The sequence below is a fragment of the Podarcis filfolensis genome, assembly GCF_964270895.1.
Source record: "Podarcis filfolensis genome assembly, chromosome: 5".
In the NCBI taxonomy this organism is placed as follows: domain Eukaryota; kingdom Metazoa; phylum Chordata; class Lepidosauria; order Squamata; family Lacertidae; genus Podarcis; species Podarcis filfolensis.
This window is the reverse complement of record NC_139608.1, coordinates 81,643,381-81,663,043: the sequence shown is the minus strand read 5'-3', so window position 1 is coordinate 81,663,043 and position 19,663 is coordinate 81,643,381. Positions and strand designations below refer to the sequence as shown.

Sequence of the window (19,663 nt, the reverse complement as noted above, 5' to 3'; positions counted from 1 at the left end):
TGCCTCAAAGATGTTGTCCGCAACGACCTCCAAGTTGTACCAACCATACAGGCAGCTAAGGGTGGACCAAACAACACCCACCGCAAGCAACTGTTTTATGTACGAATCTGTTGCAGCGTTTCAGTCACTTCGCTCCATATGTCTATAGAGGGCCGGCTGGAAGCCACAGGATCTTGTTTTGTTCTTGATCAACTGTTGTCATGATCTGAGTGCAAATGATCGAAAGAGGGCCTCCCTGGACAATCCCTGTGAAATGGAGGATCACACACACCAATCAATCAGCATGCTTGTTTACCGGCGGGAGCTGAATTTGCACTCGCGCCAAGAAATTGAAAAACACTGAAGCAACTAAAAGGAAGGGGGATTAATACCCCCCTTCTTAGTGGTGATGATGGTTTTTCCCCACCCTTTCTCCTAAGAGCTCAAGGTGGTCATATGTAGGACACCCTCCCTTATCCTCACAACCACCTGCAGAGAACCAGGCACGTCAGTTGGGCTTTGTTTGGTTTCTCACCTGTTGTCACTTATCAGTTCAAAAAAGTGGCCTGCTTCTTTGGCAACAGGAACAACAACCATATTTAACATGGACACTGGCACAAGAGCCTGCAATAAATCTAGATGCCAACTTTGCTGTCACATACACCCGGACAAGATCATTATTGGCCCCAATAACATCAAACATACCATCTCAGGCCTATTTAATTGTTCATCTTCCAACATTATATATGCTATCAAATGCCAACAGTGCCCTTCAGCTCTCTATATTGGACAAACAGAACAAACTTTACGCCAAAGGATAAATGGGCATAAATTTGACATCAGGAATCATAAAAGAGAGAAACCAATAGGAGAACACTTCAGTCTCCCAGGACATTCTTTACAAGATCATAAAGTAGTTGTCTTACTGCAAAAGAATTTTAGAAATACACTTGAAAGAGAATTTCCTGAATTGCAACTCATTACCTAACTAAAAACTATGGAGAGACCTGGTCTGAATAGAGATATTGGATTCATGTCCCATTATACATACTAAAGCTAATTTTGGTCATCTACCCCTTTAAAAATCCCTTGCCCTTCCCTGTGGAACCAACTGCCATAACAGTCATCAACAGTTATAAGGCTGAAGCCACCTCTGCTTCAGAGCATCTGACGAAGTGTGTATTACATACAAAAGCTCACACCTTGAAAGCTTATATTTAGTTGATCTTTAAGGTGCCACTGGAATTATTAAAAAAGATTTTTTTCATTTTTCATCTTGTTATTTATTATGACTATGACAGATCAACACGGCTATCCACTTGAAAATGTTTGTGAATTTGTTTAAATTCTGTAACCTGGTTGATAGTAGTAAACTGAACAATGGAGTCAGAAAGATAATTATGCAACACTCCCATACAAGTCAAGTTATAGAAATTGACCTTTATTTAACAAATTTTTTTTCTTTTCATACAAAGTGACTTTTTTAGTTTAAGAAAATCCATGTTGCAACAGTACCAGTCTGTTTCAATCACACTGGTGAAGTCCAACTCTGGCCTCCCTCTTTAAAAAAAAATATTTTGTCCCTCATCTTATTTTAACTAAGAATTTATCAATAGCCTTTCTACATTTCTTCGTCTCTTTCTCTTTCTCTCTTGTATTTTGATCTATAAAATAGTATCTGCAAAACAGAGGTTTAAATTTCCAACCAAATTTTGGCTTTGAACAACTGTGCAAGTAGAATCCCTTTTTTTTAATTAATGCAAATAGAAAGCAAATACAAAAAAAAAAGGAAAGGGAAAAAATAGAAGAAAGAAAACCTTTGTACATAAAGAAATGTTAGGAACAGTCATCGCAAATATTATTATTAATAATAAATCTTTATTGTGGTCCAAAGACCCGTAACATAGGTTCAGAATAAAATACAGATTCATACAGACAACCCCCTGGGAGAGGAAGACCGAGACGATATTTATTTAGTCTTGAGTATGATGATCTTTGATATGTATGACTACTGAAACAAACTTTGCCATGGCCACTGTATTACACTTGTCGTCCAGAAGATACTTAGTATAGTAGGCTTCAGATTTACCCGGCCGATTTGCCACTTGGGGTTTAATCAACAGATCCCTAGCTTGCTCATATTGCCTGCAATGCAGTAGGATATGCCTCATACAATCGACGTCCTGAGAGCATACACAGAGCCTATTCTGATAAGGGATGCCTCTCAGTCTGCCATTTAGCACTTCTGATGGAAATACATTTAATCTGGCTTTGGTAAAAAGACGCCGATAAGTTGGTACAGACAGATTTCTAAGATATGCAAATATCTGAAAATCGTACCTGTAATGAATTCCTACTGCTATCAGGCCACAGATAACATGAGATTGAGATCGGAGATCACTGTGATATGTCCCAGAGCCTTTGCCTCAGAGATTCAAGGACAGATTATACCCTAGATGGTACAAGAGAGAAGGTGGTACAGTGGTACCTCTGGATGCGAACAGGATCCATTCCGGAGCCCCGTTCGCATCCTGAGTAGAACGCCACCCGCATCTGCGCGTACGCGGGTCGCCACTTCTGTGCATGACGTCATTTTGAGCGTCTGCACATGCACGAGCGGCGAAACCCGGAAGTAACGTGTTCTGTTACTTCTGGGTCGATGCGGAGCGTAACCTGAAAACACTCAACCTGAAGCATACTTAACCGAGGTATGACTGTATTCCAATCAAGTGGTTTTCTGACCATAGTTTTCATCTATGAGCTGATAAACTCTCATTGTTTAGGTGTGGAAGTAACCCCTTCCCTAGGCCAAAGACTGAGATCCTAAGCCAGTACAGTCATACCTCGGGTTAAATATGCTTCAGGTTGAGCATTTTCAGGTTATGCTCCGCAGCGACCCAGAAGTAACGGAACGCGTTACTTCCGGGTTTTGCCACTTGCGCATGCGCAGACGCTCAAAATGACGGCATGCGCAGAGAATTGCGACCTGCGCATGCGCAGACGTATGTTGCGTTCGCTTCAGGTTGCGAAAGGGGCTCCGGAACGGATCCCATTCGCATCCAGAAGTACCACTGTATCTCCGGGAAGAAGAATCCCTTTTTTTTTTTTAATTAATGCAAATAGAAAGCAAAAAAAAAAAAATGGAAGGGGAAAAAACAGAAGAAAGAAAACCTATGTACATAATGAAATGTTAGGAACAGTCATCACAAATATAGTCCTACTTAAATGATACTTGAACAATAAAGTTACAGTACCTACAAAACATGACATGCAATTTCTTTACGAAGGAAAAAGATAAACACACGGTTGGGAAATGGAGTCAGAAGTGCAAAAAGAAACACAGAATGGAATTTGGTACAGTCAGAAGATACATATTGTAACAAAAATTAAAAAACAAAACAGACACACTACGTTTATCGACAGTGGCAAAACTAGCAAGTTACAGGACCACACTAGAGGTTGTCAGATCCCTATAACAGAGACTGCAATTCTAATTAAATAAAAATCCCTATGGCTATTACACACCAAAAGAACAAAGCTTGAGCAATGTAAGCTTCCAATTACATAGACTACCTAAATGTGATAAAATAAAGACTGGGGTAGGGGAATCAGAACAGGTTGCTTGCAGCATCAGTCATATGAAAAAGGAATCCACCAGGACCTTGTTTTGTTCTTGTTCAACTGTTGTCATGATCTGAGTGCAAATGATCAAAAGAGGGCCTCCCTGGACAATCCCTGTGAAAAGAAGGATCACACACACCAATCAATCAGCATGATTGTATACTGGGGGCAGGGGGGGGGGGCTGAATTTGCACTAGCGCCAAGAAATCAAAACACACTGAAGCAACAAAAAGGAAGGGGGATTAATACCCCCCTTTTTGGTGGTGATGATGTTCCACCCTTTCTCCTAAGAGGTCAAGGTGGTCATATGTAGGACACCCTCCCTTATCCTCACAACAACCTGCAGAGAACCAGGCATGTCAGTTGGGGTTTGTTTGGTTTCTCACCTGTTGTCACTTATCAGTTCAAAAAGTGGCCTGCCTCTTTGGCAACAGGAACTGATGCTGCGAAAGGAGGGAGTGTAATAGCGCTCCCCCCTTAGACCCTCTTCCTAACCCTCTCAATTAAAAAATAAATAAATCAGGGTCTGGTTTGTTTTTAATTTAGGGGTCGCCTTTCTTTGGGCCTGTGTTCTATTTATTAAGGGGGTATGCATGGGTGTTTTACCTGGTGCTTTGGGGAGGAGGCTTTTCTCATCCCATTACTGTGGATTGTTTTTCTGCAAAAGGGCTATGTTGTGGTGCCCATGACAGTTTCTTACGATTTCCAAATGTGACCCTGGGGCCCACCAAAGGTGGGAGGGTGCCCTCTTCCAAACATTGACAAAAATCTACTGCCTAGAACGCAGAACTCTCCATTCATGCAGTAATTCCCGAGAAAGAAATAATATAAATATATATATTACCCCTATTGGAGCCAGTCTTCAGGTACTTTGGCGTCCACGGTATTTTTACTCCTTCTTTTTGATATTTCATGGTGATGGAAGAACCTGCTTTAAAATACAAAAGGAAAGACAGTCAGGCTTCATAAGAAAGGGGGGGGGAGTCCTTTAGGCCCTGAATTTCACAAGAAATCTGCAAGATTTCTGCTGTAAGCAATATAGAGTGGTCCTCTGGAACACGCATTAGGGGAACTGGGGTGTGTGGCTGAGGGGGGACTGGCGGGGGAGGCTGGTTGAGGGAGGGGGATCCTACCTTCCCGCAGGGAAGGCTGGGGGCAAAGGCGAGGCCTGTCTGCCGAGCGCCCAGGGCGGCGCTGAGCTGCTGCTCCCAGAGCCACGTGCGGGCAAAATGAGGTGCTGCCATTGTCCTGCGCGCTCCGCTGTCGGGGGGCAGCAGACGCTTTTTGGAGGGGGGGGTCAAGGCCCGAAGGGGGTGCGCGGGACAGCAAGTGGCCTTCACAGGCCTCTCCAGGGGCCCGGAAAGTCAGCCTATGTGAAGAAAATGAGAGTAGGCCGAATAGATTCGGCCTTGCCTTGCCTTTGCCCCACCCCCAACCCAGCTGGCCAATCGGGTTTCTTAGATTTCCAAATGTGACCCTGGGGCCCACCAAAGGTGGGAGGGTTCCCTGTTCTAAACATTGACAAAAATCTACTACCTAGATTGCAGAACTCTCCATTCATGCAGTAATTCCCAAGAAAGAAATAATATAAATATATATATTACCCCTATTGGAGCCAGTCTTGGGGTATTTGGGTGTCCATGGTATTTTTACACCTTCTTTTTGATACTTTATGGTGATGGAAGAACCTGCTTTAAAATACAAAAGGAAAAACAGTCAGGCTTCATAAGAAAGGGGGGGGGAGTCCTTTAGGCCCTGAATTTCACAAGAGACCTGCAAGATTTCTGCTGTAAGCAATATAGAGTGGTCCTCTGGAACACACGTTATTATTACAGAGAAAAATCAAACTGCATCCCCTGGTAGTTATATGGAGATATATCAATTACAAGGACATCTTTGTTTAAAAAACCCAAAAACCAAAAGCGGTATATGGGTAAGGAATTGGGCACCATTGTCCCCTCCCTGCTATCCTTCTCCTGGATGCTTTCCTCCTCAAGCACAATATTTACTCCCACAAGCACAATATTAAGAGACATTGCTCTGTTCTGTCTTTGGCAGTTCTAAACAAAGATGTAAACTCACTGAGACAAGGAATCATGTGCACTGGGCGTGTGATACAACATGGGCAGTGCATGGGGCCCGACACAGTCCTTACAAGGGCTGCACAAACCCAATGGTTCACTCCTGTGTCTCATAGGAGGCTGGTACATGAACTAACTTGGGAGAATTCTAGAAATCTGCATGACAGCACTGCAGCAGCATTCCTGGAAGTTGAAATGAGGATTATTCCTGGGCCTTTGAAAGGCTGTCTCTGAGTGGCCAAAGACAGAGAACAGAGTCTGAATCAAAGGCTTGCAGCAACAGCTGGAGAGAAAGCAGAATATTTTCTTCCTAAATTGCACAGACGACAGAAGGAAAGAAATGGCCTGCACTGTCCAATCCAAAATGCCACTTACCAAGTCTTATCATTGAAGGCCGTGGTGGTGGATTCCGAGGTGGAACTTTTTGTTTGTGTTAACAGAATCACTTCTCTTGGGAGGGATGGAAATGGCTTCCGTTTTGGGGGGCTGAGACGAATATCTCAATGCTCCTAAGCCCATCTTAGGAGTCAGAGGCCTCTTGAAAGCGGACTTCTGTTGTTAAGGCAAGAAGAAAAAATAAAGGGGATTATGGTCAGAGAGAAATCTTCTAAAGCAAGCACTTATGCCAAATATCTCATATTAACCACCGATAACCCTAGAGAAAGCACCCATTGAAAGAATGGAGTGCATTCTTGTACCTGGGGGCAAAGTTCAGAATCACACACACTTTCAACCCAAAGTGAACAGAAAGATGCTCTTCACTTGCTGGTGTGTCTTCCCTTCATGCAGGGAAGACTGGGGTGTGTGGCTGAGGGGGGACTGGTGGGGGAGGCTGGTTGAGGGAGGGGGATCCTACCTTCCCGCAGGGAAGGCTGGGGGCAAAGGCGAGGCCTGTCTGCCGAGCGCCCAGGGCGGCGCTGAGCTGCTGCTCCCAGAGCCACGTACGGGCAAAATGAGGTGCTGCCATTGTCCTGCGCGCTCCGCTGTCGGGGGGCAGCAGACGCTTTTTGGAGGGGGGGGTCAAGGCCCGAAGGGGGTGCGCGGGACAGCAAGTGGCCTTCACAGGCCTCTCCAGGGGCCCGGAAAGTCAGCCTATGTGAAGAAAATGAGAGTAGGCCGAATAGATTCGGCCTTGCCTTGCCTTTGCCCCACCCCCAACCCAGCTGGCCAATCGGGTTTCTTAGATTTCCAAATGTGACCCTGGGGCCCACCAAAGGTGGGAGGGTTCCCTGTTCTAAACATTGACAAAAATCTACTACCTAGATTGCAGAACTCTCCATTCATGCAGTAATTCCCAAGAAAGAAATAATATAAATATATATATTACCCCTATTGGAGCCAGTCTTGGGGTATTTGGGTGTCCATGGTATTTTTACACCTTCTTTTTGATACTTTATGGTGATGGAAGAACCTGCTTTAAAATACAAAAAGAAAAACAGTCAGGCTTCATAAGAAAGGGGGGGGGAGTCCTTTAGGCCCTGAATTTCACAAGAGACCTGCAAGATTTCTGCTGTAAGCAATATAGAGTGGTCCTCTGGAACGCACGTTATTATTACAGAGAAAAATCAAACTGCATCCCCTGGTAGTTATATCAATCACAAGGACATATTTTTTAAAAAAACTCAAAAGCGGTATATGGGTAAGGCGTGCGGCACCATTGTCCCCTCCCTGCTATCCTTCTCCTGAATGCTTTCCTCCTCAAGCACAATATTTACTCCCACAAGCACAATATTAAGAGACATTGCTCTGTTCTGTCTTTGGCAGTTCTAAACAAAGATGTAAACTCACTGAGACAAGGAATCATGTGCACTGGGCGTGTGATACAACATGGGCAGTGCATGGGGCCCGACACTGTCCTTACAAGGGCTGCACAAACCCAATGATTCACTCCTGTGTCTCATAGGAGGCTGGTACATGAACTAACTTGGAAGAATTCTAGAAATCTGCATGACAGCACTGCAGCAGCATTCCTGGAAGTTGAAATGAGGATTATTCCTGGGCCTTTGAAAGGCTGTCTCTGAGTGGCCAAAGACAGAGAACAGAGTCTGAATCAAAGGCTTGCAGCAACAGCTGGAGAGAAAGCAGAATATTTTCTTCTTAAATTGCACAGACGACAGAAGGAAAGAAATGGCCTGCACTGTCCAGTCCAAAATGCCACTTACCAAGTCTTATCATTGAAGGCCGTGGTGGTGGATTCCGATGTGGACCTTGCTGTTTGTGTTAATAGAATCACTTCTCTTGGGAGGGATGGAAATGGCTTCCGTTTTGGGGGGCTGAGACGAATATCTCAATGCTCCTAAGCCCATCTTAGGAGTCAGAGGCCTCTTGAAAGCGGACTTCTGTTGTTAAGGCAAGAAGAAAAAATAAAGGGGATTGTGGTCAGAGAGAAATCTTCTAAAGCAAGCACTTATGCCAAATATCTCATATTAACCACTGATAACCCTAGAGAAAGCACCCATTGAAAGAATGGAGTGCATTCTTGTACCTGTGGGCAAAGTTCAGAATCACACACACTTTCAACTCAAAGTGAAGAGAAAGATGCTCTTCACTTGCTGGAGTGTCTTCCCTTCATGCAGGGAAGACTGGGGTGTGTGGCTGAGGGGGGACTGGCGGGGGAGGCTGGTTGAGGGAGGGGGATCCTACCTTCACACAGGGAAGGCTGGGGGCAAAGGCAAGGCCTGTCTGCCGAGCGCCCAGGGCGGCGCTGAGCTGCTGCTCCCAGAGCCTCTCCTTTGAAAGTGGGTGCTCTCTCTTGCTGTCTCTGCCAGTGAGCTGATTGATTCTGGAAGCACACCTTCAAAGAGGGTCGCTATAATTGCCCATGAGCTGGCCCATGACGCCCCCCCCCCCCACCTTTGAACTCTGACAGGTGTCAGTTGCCTGACATCTTTAGGACATTGTGTGATTGACAGGGGGTGGCCCTGCCTTCTTGTCAAAGCTGGCCAATGGCAGGCTGGCGACCGAGCGATCCAATTTGTTGGGCAGATCCAAGTCCCCCACCCCGTTCTATAGAATATAATGAAAACAAGCTAATCTCAGTTTTTAAAAGGTTTTATTTGTTGTTGTTGTTGTTTTTAAAAAGAGGCATGACAAATGGGCATGTAAAACAAGTAGCACTTAAAATATAAAAAGGAGGGCAGCTCACCTGAAGGTCTGGTTTCTGAACAAGCCTTTCTACTTAACTGAGTGGAGGTCTGTTCTGCAGGTTGTGCAGGTGGATGGAGACCATGCAGACACCATGGATCAGGTTCCTGCTGTGACTCCTCATCAAAGAAATGCACAGATTTCTCTCTCTCTGAACGCTTTGCTATAGCTTTGGTGACGCTGCGCCTCAAACTCTGACAAAGACCCATTTTCAGCAGAAAACTTCACCCTGTGTTCTGTACCAGTATGGGTGAATACATTCACAGCTGATCCTTCATTCCTGGAATCCAGCAAATGAACAAAACAAAGCTTAGACTGCAGTCCTAGACACAAGGACCTGGGATATTCTCTCACTCTAGTTAATTCAGATTGTTCTCTGCAATACAGTGACTGAACAACACAAACCCATTTATTATTTCTAGAGTGACCTTGACCTAGCTGAAATCCATATATCATGTGAACTCAGCGCCATTAAAACTGGTTCACAAGGGACATTGTTCTTTTACTCGATGGGTATCCCAGCCCTACTCAGCCCAGTGTTTCCTCAAACTTGGGTCTTCAACTGTTGTTGGACTACAACTCCCATCATCCCTAGCTGGCAGGACCAGTGGCGCCCCAAGTTTGAGAAATGCGGATCTAGTCATTTGAAACTGTCACCTCCAGGCAACTTGCCCACCCACAGTATTATTCATTCTGTAACAGCACCTACAGCTATTAGCATTGGTCTTAACACTGTATCAGAGGTACACGGAGCCCACCAACAGGTGGTTGCCTACAAAAAGGGCTTGTCCTTTGGATTGGTTCTGGACTAATTGGTTTTGCAGCTCTTGGTTTTTTAATGTTTATGTGATTTTTATTTATCTGACCTCTTTCATTCCCCAACCATTTGATTTCCTTAGATCACAAGCCTGTTTGGGACAGAACTATTACAAATTTATGGGGTGGGGTGGGGAGAACTGCTGCAAGTTGCCTTGAGTCCATAGGACAGAATAAATTAAATTAATTAAGAATGAAGCCTCTGAACTCACTGGGACCCATTTCCCTGTCAACACCCAAAGGCTCCAGTTATAGGGCCGCAATCTGAACACAGTTTATTTGTAAGTTTCCCTGAAATGAGTTGCCAACCATGAACGGGACATTCTGCAGGTGTCCAACCCTCGCCTTCCCCCCACTCCTCGGCCATTCGCAGCTCCCAGAGGAAGGCACCGGCTAGACACGCGAGTGGGCCCGCTGCGCCCGACCTCAGCTTCCTGACCCGCCCCAGGCAACGTGTGAAGCGGCCCTCAAGCGCGAGAACCCGGGAAAGAAGAGAAACTGTTACCTTCTCCTTGCCCCCACAGTGGCAGCAGACGGTGCCCAGGTACTTGAGGGTCCTCCAGAGCAGGAGAAGAAAAAGGGCACCATGGACGAGGCCAGGAAGGCCCACCACATGCGCTGCCCGCGGGCGCAGGGGACCTCCATGGTCCTGGGGATGATGGCCGCGTTGATTGCCGAGGAGGAGTCCGAGGAGTATCTCCTGGAGCCGCCTCCGCCATTGGCCATGGCTAAGAGCTCCCGCTGCTGCTCCGGCCAGCGCCCTCGGCCAAGCCCAGGCCCAGCCATAGCGCTGCTCTTGGGCGGGGAGGCGCGCAAGCCGAGCCTCAGCGCACGTCCAGGCAGGCGGCCGCCGCTCCAGTCAGAGGCTGCCCCTTCCCCCTCACGACGCCCGCCACCAAGGGGAGAAGGCGGGCGGGATTCCTCCCTTGGTCGCCTCACGATTTGCGCGCCAAGGCGGAGAGCGACCCCTCGTCGGTCTCTCCGGCAAGTCCAGCCCCTTCCTCTCTCCTCGGCTTCGGCTCCCCTCCCGGCTGGCTCCTGCCTGGTCTCGGGGCTCTCCAGGCTCCCCCTCGCCTCCTCCCAAGCGGCCCTGCGCGCTTCTCCGAGGCTGCCTCGAACAGATGGAGGCGAGCGAGCGAGAGCCACGCGCTTGACAGGGAGCGGCGGGAGGAGCCGAAGGGCGGGCAGGCGGCCCACGTGACTTGTCGCCTCAACAAGTCCTTCTGGCGTCACAGAGAGAGAGAGAGAGCGAGAGAGCGAGAGAGCAGCGCCTTAGGCTTGGAGGTGGCGGCGCGATCCTGGCACTTGCTGAATGGAGTGATGCGCTGACTCTCCCTCTCTTCTCCCGCTCGCTTATACGGTTGGAGTCCCAATCCAGCGATGTTTTCCCAGCCGCTCTCTTTTTCTCAGCAGGTCTCAGTGACTTGCACGCCTAATGGTCGGGCCGGGGAGGAAGGACCCCAAATGGCAAGAAGGAAAGGCGGCAGAGCAGAGATCGGCCTCCCTTCACCCCCGCCCGGCTCGCCTCTTTTGCATGCCATTCTCTCTCTCTCTCTCTGTTTCCCTTCCTTCTCCATCGGAGGAGCAACGAGGCATAGGGAGCAGCCCGAGAGGGACACGATCCCCGCCGATTAAAGGCTGTTCTTGAAACCCAGCGTTTGGCTGGAATGGTTGGCGTTGTTGTTGTTTTTTATCACGTCTCAGATCTGAAAGCAATCTTTGGCTGCGGGCAGGGAAGGAGGCCGTGGGGTCTGGGGAAATGAACGAAAGCATTGCAGTAACAAGGATAGGAATAGACGCTTGCACAGGATTTTGTGAAGCCTGCCTCCCCGTGGCTGAAAGTGGGGATGTCCCCGCAAGTGGGTTTTGGTGGTCCTGGCCAGGAAGTAAGAATGGAAGGTTCACAGTCTAAGGCAGGACTCTTTGTACCTTCGCAGGCAGCGCCTGCTAGGAAGCGATGAAGACTAACAGTGCCAATTCCTTTGGTCTTGTAGATGTGCAATAGCCTTGCTTGCATTGAATGGAGGGCTGGAGCTAACCCCTTTCCCTCCCACTTCCATCATGCACTAGCAGAACTTGGGGCGCCCTGGCCAGGATATGTAAGGGCATAAATCAGGGTTCAGCAACCTTTTTCAGCCGTGGGCCGGTCCAGCATCCCTCAGACCATATAGTGGGCCAGACTACATGGGGGGAGGGGGATGAATTCCTATGCCCCACAAATAACCCAGAGATGCATTTTAAATAAAAGGACACATTCTACTCATGTAAAAACACACTGATTCCCGGACCATCCGTGGGCCGGACTGAGAAGGCGATTGGGCCAAATGCGGCCCACAGGCCTTAGGTTGCCTACCCCTGGCATAAATCACCCACCTGAATAGCAAAAGTTACAGATAATAAACTATTTTGATCTTTATGTTCCCCAAGCTGTAGAGGAGAAATGAATTAATCCATCTAATGTATCAAAGAGCCTCCAGCTACATCACTTTTAGCTAAACAATTATGCAACTCACTCCAGTGTCCACCATGGTTCTGTCATTATGTCATGTCAAAATGTAGAATTAGAAAAACCACCTCATTCCTTGAGATAACCACATGCCCCATATAATAGCAGAAAATATTTCACTTAGCTGTTATGTAGTTTATGGCCATTCTTCAGTGAGCTCACCAAACCAAAATCATGCAGATTATTAATGAAGGAAAGGATGGAGACAGCTATTCAAATATATCAGTAGCTGAAGGAATGCTAGCTTACTTCATAAGACGTACATTCATAAGACATTCTTTCTCTCCCAAGACATCTGAAATCAGGTCCAATGAAGCCTTTGCATGGTCCAAAATTTATATCCCCCAACCCATGGCTTTGCCATTTTAAGACTTCTCTTAACTTGGGGTAATTGTTTTCTTTTTCAGCCTTACACATATTAGCTTGAGAAAAGCTTATAAAGCAGTCCCATTTCCAAACTGGGCGTTGGAAGGTCATGGGTTAGGACTCCAAATCTGCAGGGCTGAGGTAGTAGAATTTTTACCTTTTGCCTAATGCCTCTTACACGGGAAAGAAAAAGGACCATCTACCACGCCCAATTTCCGTCAGGCAGATGTTTACCACTGATACTCAAAATGTATTATTTTGTTAAATGGGAAGGGCACAAAGAGTGGTATGCCAAGCTAGCATCTTTTAAATCCAATGGTATCAAAACTTAAGCAAACTTTACTCTGAATTTTCTTTTGGAGTCATTATGCTTCACGGGTAATTGCAACTCTAGCAACAAAATGCAATTTGGAATCTCACTGTAAAATAACCATTACAGATGTCTGTGAATTTGTTTTAATTCTGTAACCTGGTTGATAGTAGTAAACTGAACAACGGAGTCAGAGAGGGATTTATGCAACACTTCCATACAAGTCAAGTTATAGAAATTGACCTTTATTTTAACACAATACTCAGTTTCTTTAACTTTTTTTGTTTTCATATAGTGACTTTTTTTAGTTCAGACTATATATTGTAACAAAAATTAAAAAACAAAAGAAAACAGACACACATCATACAATTATACATACTAAAGCTAATTTTGGTCATCTGTCTCTTTAAAAATCCCTTGCCCTTCCCTGTGGAACCAACTGCCATAACAGTCATCAACAGTTATAAGGCTGAAGCCACCTCTGCTTCAGAGCATCTGACGAAGTGTGTATTACACACGAAAGCTCTTACCTTGAAAGCTTATATTTAGTTGATCTTTAAGGTGCCACTGGAATTATTAAAAAAGATTTTTTCATCTTTCATCTTATTTATTATGACTACATTTATCGACAGTGGGAAAACTAACAAGTTACAGGACCACACTAGAGGTTGTCAGGCCCCTATAATAGAGACTGCAATTCTAATTAAATAAAAATCCCTATGGCTATTACACACCAAAAGAACAAAGCTTGAGCAATGTAAGCTTCCAATTACATAGACTACCTAAATGTGATAAAATAAAGCAGTCTCTAGGCACAGCTATTAACCCTTATGATCTACTGCTTAATGTAGGCCCAGCAACCCAAAATTATTATTCTGAATACACAATGAGCACAGTTTGATCAGATACACCATGACATTTAAATATTAACCCATGCATAAAAGAAGCCAATAACTTTTTTGAACAGAATATGGAAGGACAGAACCACACTTCATGAAAAAGTCATGCTCACTCAGCTGAGTAGGAACTCGACACTGTTTCGTTTGGTTTTCTTTGTATCAGATGCAGAGGAGAAATAAACAGGGGGTAACTGGGGAAAGCGAAGCTGAACAGGTTGCTTGTTTTAAAAAAATTCAAGTAAACATGAACCACCAAATACTTGGGAATGGGGGGGGGGAGAGGTGAGGTTTTTGTAAACGTATCCTAAAGGGTTTCTCTCTCACTCACTTTGCAGCATCAGAGTCTTATGAAAAAGAAATTCTGCATTCATTCATTTGTATAGAAACAAATGTACAAGAATTCTGCCAGCGAAAGGCCTACCGCCTTCCACGGATGCCTCAAAGATGTTGTCCGCAACGACCTCCAAGTTGTACCAACCATACAGGCAGCTAAGGGTGGACCAAACAACACCCACCGCAAGCAACTGTTTTATGTACGAATCTGTGGCAGCGTTTCAGTCACTTCGCTCCATATGTCTATAGAGGGCCGGCTGGAAGCCACAGGATCTTGTTTTGTTCTTGATCAACTGTTGTCATGATCTGAGTGCAAATGATCGAAAGAGGGCCTCCCTGGACAATCCCTGTGAAATGGAGGATCACACACACCAATCAATCAGCATGCTTGTTTACCGGCGGGAGCTGAATTTGCACTCGCGCCAAGAAATTGAAAAACACTGAAGCAACTAAAAGGAAGGGGGATTAATACCCCCCTTCTTAGTGGTGATGATGGTTTTTCCCCACCCTTTCTCCTAAGAGCTCAAGGTGGTCATATGTAGGACACCCTCCCTTATCCTCACAACCACCTGCAGAGAACCAGGCACGTCAGTTGGGCTTTGTTTGGTTTCTCACCTGTTGTCACTTATCAGTTCAAAAAAGTGGCCTGCTTCTTTGGCAACAGGAACAACAACCATATTTAACATGGACACTGGCACAAGAGCCTGCAATAAATCTAGATGCCAACTTTGCTGTCACATACACCCGGACAAGATCATTATTGGCCCCAATAACATCAAACATACCATCTCAGGCCTATTTAATTGTTCATCTTCCAACATTATATATGCTATCAAATGCCAACAGTGCCCTTCAGCTCTCTATATTGGACAAACAGAACAAACTTTACGCCAAAGGATAAATGGGCATAAATTTGACATCAGGAATCATAAAAGAGAGAAACCAATAGGAGAACACTTCAGTCTCCCAGGACATTCTTTACAAGATCATAAAGTAGCTGTCTTACTGCAAAAGAATTTTAGAAATACACTTGAAAGAGAATTTCCTGAATTGCAACTCATTACCTAACTAAAAACTATGGAGAGACCTGGTCTGAATAGAGATATTGGATTCATGTCCCATTATACATACTAAAGCTAATTTTGGTCATCTACCCCTTTAAAAATCCCTTGCCCTTCCCTGTGGAACCAACTGCCATAACAGTCATCAACAGTTATAAGGCTGAAGCCACCTCTGCTTCAGAGCATCTGACGAAGTGTGTATTACATACAAAAGCTCACACCTTGAAAGCTTATATTTAGTTGATCTTTAAGGTGCCACTGGAATTATTAAAAAAGATTTTTTTCATTTTTCATCTTGTTATTTATTATGACTATGACAGATCAACACGGCTATCCACTTGAAAATGTTTGTGAATTTGTTTAAATTCTGTAACCTGGTTGATAGTAGTAAACTGAACAATGGAGTCAGAAAGATAATTATGCAACACTCCCATACAAGTCAAGTTATAGAAATTGACCTTTATTTAACAAATTTTTTTTCTTTTCATACAAAGTGACTTTTTTAGTAGGCTTCAGATTTACCCGGCCGATTTGCCACTTGGGGTTTAATCAACAGATCCCTAGCTTGCTCATATTGTCTGCAATGCAGTAGGATATGCCTCATACAATCGACGTCCTGAGAGCATACACAGAGCCTATTCTGATAAGGGATGCCTCTCAGTCTGCCATTTAGCACTTCTGATGGAAATACATTTAATCTGGCTTTGGTAAAAAGACGCCGATAAATTGGTACAGACAGATTTCTAAGATATGCAAATATCTGAAAATCGTACCTGTAATGAATTCCTACTGCTATCAGGCCACAGATAACATGAGATTGAGATCGGAGATCACTGTGATATGTCCCAGAGCCTTTGCCTCAGAGATTCAAGGGCAGATTATACCCTAGATGGTACAAGAGAGAAGGTGGTACAGTGGTACCTCTGGATGCGAACAGGATCCATTCCGGAGCCCCGTTCGCATTCTGAGTAGAACGCCACCCGCATCTGCGCGTACGCGGGTCGCCACTTCTGCGCATGACGTCATTTTGAGCATCTGCACATGCACGAGCGGCGAAACCCGGAAGTAACGTGTACTGTTACTTCCGGGTTGCTGCGGAGCGTAACCTGAAAACACTCAACCTGAAGCATATTTAACCGAGGTATGACTGTATTCCAATCAAGTGGTTTTCTGACCATAGTTTTTATCTATGAGCTGATAAACTCTCATTGTTTAGGTGTGGAAGTAACCCCTTCCCTAGGCCAAAGACTGAGATCCTAAGCCAGTACAGTCATACCTCGGGTTAAATATGCTTCAGGTTGAGCATTTTCAGGTTATGCACCGCAGCGACCCAGAAGTAACGGAACGTGTTACTTCCGGGTTTTGCTGCTTGCGCATGCGCAGGTGCTCAAAATGACGGCATGCGCAGAGAATTGCGACCTGCGCATGCGCAGACGTAGGTTGCGTTCGCTTCAGGTTGCGAAAGGGGCTCCGGAACGGATCCCATTCGCATCCAGAAGTACCACTGTATCTCCGGGAAGAAGAATCCCTTTTTTAAAAAATTAATGCAAATAGAAAGCAAAAAAAAAAACAAAAAAAAATGGAAGGGGAAAAAACAGAAGAAAGAAAACCTATGTACATAATGAAATGTTAGGAACAGTCATCACAAATATAGTCCTACTTAAATGATACTTGAACAATAAAGTTACAGTACCTACAAAACATGACATGCAATTTCTTTACGAAGGAAAAAGATAAACACACGGTTGGGAAATGGAGTCAGAAGTGCAAAAAGAAACACAGAATGGAATTTGGTACAGTCAGAGGCTGCCCCTTCCCCCTCACGACGCCCGCCACCAAGGGGAGAAGGCGGGCGGGATTCCTCCCTTGGTCGCCTCACGATTTGCGCGCCAAGGCGGAGAGCGACCCCTCGTCAGTCTCTCCGGCAAGTCCAGCCCCTTCCTCTCTCCTCGGCTTCGGCTCCCCTCCCGGCTGGCTCCTGCCTGGTCTCGGGGCTCTCCAGGCTCCCCCTCGCCTCCTCCCAAGCGGCCCTGCGCGCTTCTCCGAGGCTGCCTCGAACAGATGGAGGCGAGCGAGCGAGAGAGCCCACGTGACCTGCCGCCTCAACAAGTCCTTCTGGCGTCACACAGAGAGAGAGAGAGAGAGAGAGAGAGAGAGAGAGAGCAGCGCCATAGGCTTGGAGGCGGCGGCGCGATCCTGGCACTTGCTGAATGGAGTGACGCGCTGACTCTCCCTCCCTTCTCCCGCTCGCTTATACGGTTGGAGTCCCAATCCAGCGATGTTTTCCCAGCCGCTTTCTTTTTCTCAGCGGATCTCAGTGGCTTGCACGCCTAATGGTCGGGCCGGGGAGGAAGGACCCCAAATGGCAAGAAGGAAAGGCGGCGGAGCAGAGATCGGCCTCCCTTCACCCCCGCCCGGCTCGCCTCTTTTGCATTCCACTCTCTCTCTCTGTGTTTTCCTTCGTGCTCCATAGCGAGCACCCCCGATAGGGACACGATCCCCGCCGATTAAAGGCTGCTCTTGAAAGCCAGCGTTCGGCCGGGATGGTTAGCCAGCGTTGTTGTTCTTGATCGCGGCCCAGATCTGAAAGCAATCTTTGGCTGAGGGCAGGGAAGGAGGCCGTGGGGTCTGGGGAAATGAACGAGAGCAGCGAGCCGGATCTTGGGCCAGGGTGGAGTTGCACAAACAGGTGCTTCGCGATGCCAGAAGGGAGGCGTGTTTTGTTTTGTGCGGGCTTTTGTAGAATGGTGGCTTTATGCAGGCGTTATCAACATAGGACGAAGAGGAGGGCATGTCTGTCAGTGCACAGCCGGACTCGGAGGGGTTTATCGCTGGAGAGGGAAACAGTAACATGAATAGACGCTTGCACAGGATTTTGTGAAGCCTGCCTCCCCGTGGCTAAAAGTGGGCATGTCCCCGCAAGTGGGTTTTGGTGGTCCTGGCCAGGAAGTAAGAATGGAAGGCTCACAGTGTAAGGCAGGACTCTTTGTACCTTCGCAGGCAGCGCTTTCTAGGAAGCGATGAAGACTAGCAGTGCCAATTCCTTTGGTCTTGTAGATGTGCAATAGCCTTTCTTGCATTGAATGGAGGGCTGGAGCTAACCCCTTTCCCTCCCAGTTCCATCATGCACTAGCAGAATAGTGCACTAGCTAGGGACGCCCTGGCCAGGATAAGTAATGGCATAAATCACCCACCTGAATAGCAAAAGTTACAGATAATCATCCATTTTCATCTTTATGTACCCCAAACTGTGGAGAAATTAATCCATCTAATCTATCAGAGAGCCTCCAGCTACATCAGTTGTAGCTAAACAATTATGCAACTCACTGCAGTGTCCACCATGGTTCTGTCATTTTGTCAAGTCAAAGTGCATTCCTTTTAGAATTACAAAAACCACCTCATTCCTTGAGGTAACCACATGCCCCAGATAATAGCAGAAAATATTTCACTTAGCCGTTATGTAGAATCCATCTTTCAATGTGATCACCAAACCAAAATCATGCGGATTATTAACCAGGGGGAGGATGGAGACAGCTTTTCAAACATTTCAGTAGCTGAAGGAATGCTACCTTGCTTCATGGAGTGTGCATTCATTTGAATTAATAAAATGTTATTTCTCTCCCAAGACATCGGAAATCAGGTCCAATGAAGCAGTTGCATGGTCCAAAATTTGTATCCCCCACCTCTCCATTTGTCATTTTAAGCCTTCTCTTTAGATTTTATTCCTTAATTTTTCCCAATCAGCAATCTGAAAGACCAAAATCTTTTGAGCATTTAATCATCACTTCCTTAACTTCTTCCTCTTTTACTTCCCAATCTAGCAGGAGTCTATACATTTCAGATAATAATTTCTTTTTATTTTGTATTCAATCTTTTTCCAACCTCAGTACTTCTGTTGCACACCCCTTTCTTCGATCTAGATTAAGAACATCATTTAGTTGACGGTACTGCAACCAATCTGTAAGATGGTGTCTAATTTCTTCAATTTTCTCAATTTTACTTGGTTTTCTACCTCCTCTAGTATTTCTTTATAGGTTGCCCCGTTTCGCCCATTTTTCCTCTTCCCTGAGATAGCTTCTAGGGGACATAACCACCAGGGTGTTTTTGTTCCAAGAGGTTTGTAAACCTATCCCACACCATGTATAATGATTTCCTTATTATGTGATTCGAAAACCCCGTGTACTTTGACTTTTTCATGGCCTAAATAGGCGTGCCACCCAAATCTGTTGCCCCATCCCTCCAAATCTGTATTCTAATACATCTGTATTCTGCAAAATTATCCACTCTTTCATCCAACATAGGCTTTAAAAAATCTTCTTTAATTTAAAATATTAATTAGCACAAGTATTCTACAAATGTTGCTACTGTTTAAAAAATCAAGTACATCTCTTAATCAAAATAGGAAAGAGCCCTGCTGTGAAAACGTTATTTCTGTATTTAATATCCTTTCAAAATATGCACATTAACAGGAGGCAGCAGAGCATTTTCTTTTTCTTTTAAAAATATACGTAACATCACTGCAAGCAGTAATTAAAAAAACAAAAACT

The 19,663-nt window shown here is 45.5% G+C and overlaps 2 protein-coding genes across 5 annotated transcripts in view; both read right to left on the bottom strand.

The window, feature by feature from the left end:
• Positions 1-4: 4 nt before the first annotated feature.
• Positions 5-19,663, bottom strand: part of LOC310762965 (uncharacterized protein) — a 33,247-nt gene continuing 13,588 nt past the window's right edge. Inside the window, exons 5-7 of one of the 4 annotated variants that reach the window (XM_083614866.1) lie at positions 7,009-7,095; positions 4,445-4,531; positions 5-246 (exon numbers count right to left, since the gene is read on the bottom strand). In XM_083614866.1, the coding sequence (XP_083470992.1) occupies positions 143-246; positions 4,445-4,531; positions 7,009-7,095 (278 nt within the window). In that variant the 3' untranslated portion in view covers positions 5-142. Of the gene's footprint in view, positions 247-1,837; positions 3,715-4,444; positions 4,532-5,204; positions 5,292-6,056; positions 6,262-7,008; positions 7,096-19,663 lie in introns of those variants that run through there. The other 3 variants (XR_014548322.1, XR_014548323.1, XM_083614867.1) reach the window with 3 other exon arrangements.
• Positions 14,282-19,663, bottom strand: part of LOC310762898 (disks large homolog 5-like) — a 124,284-nt gene continuing 118,902 nt past the window's right edge. The window contains exon 33 of the mRNA XM_083614542.1: positions 14,282-14,402. The gene's annotated coding sequence lies outside the window, so the exon portion shown is untranslated. The remainder of the gene's footprint in view (positions 14,403-19,663) is intronic.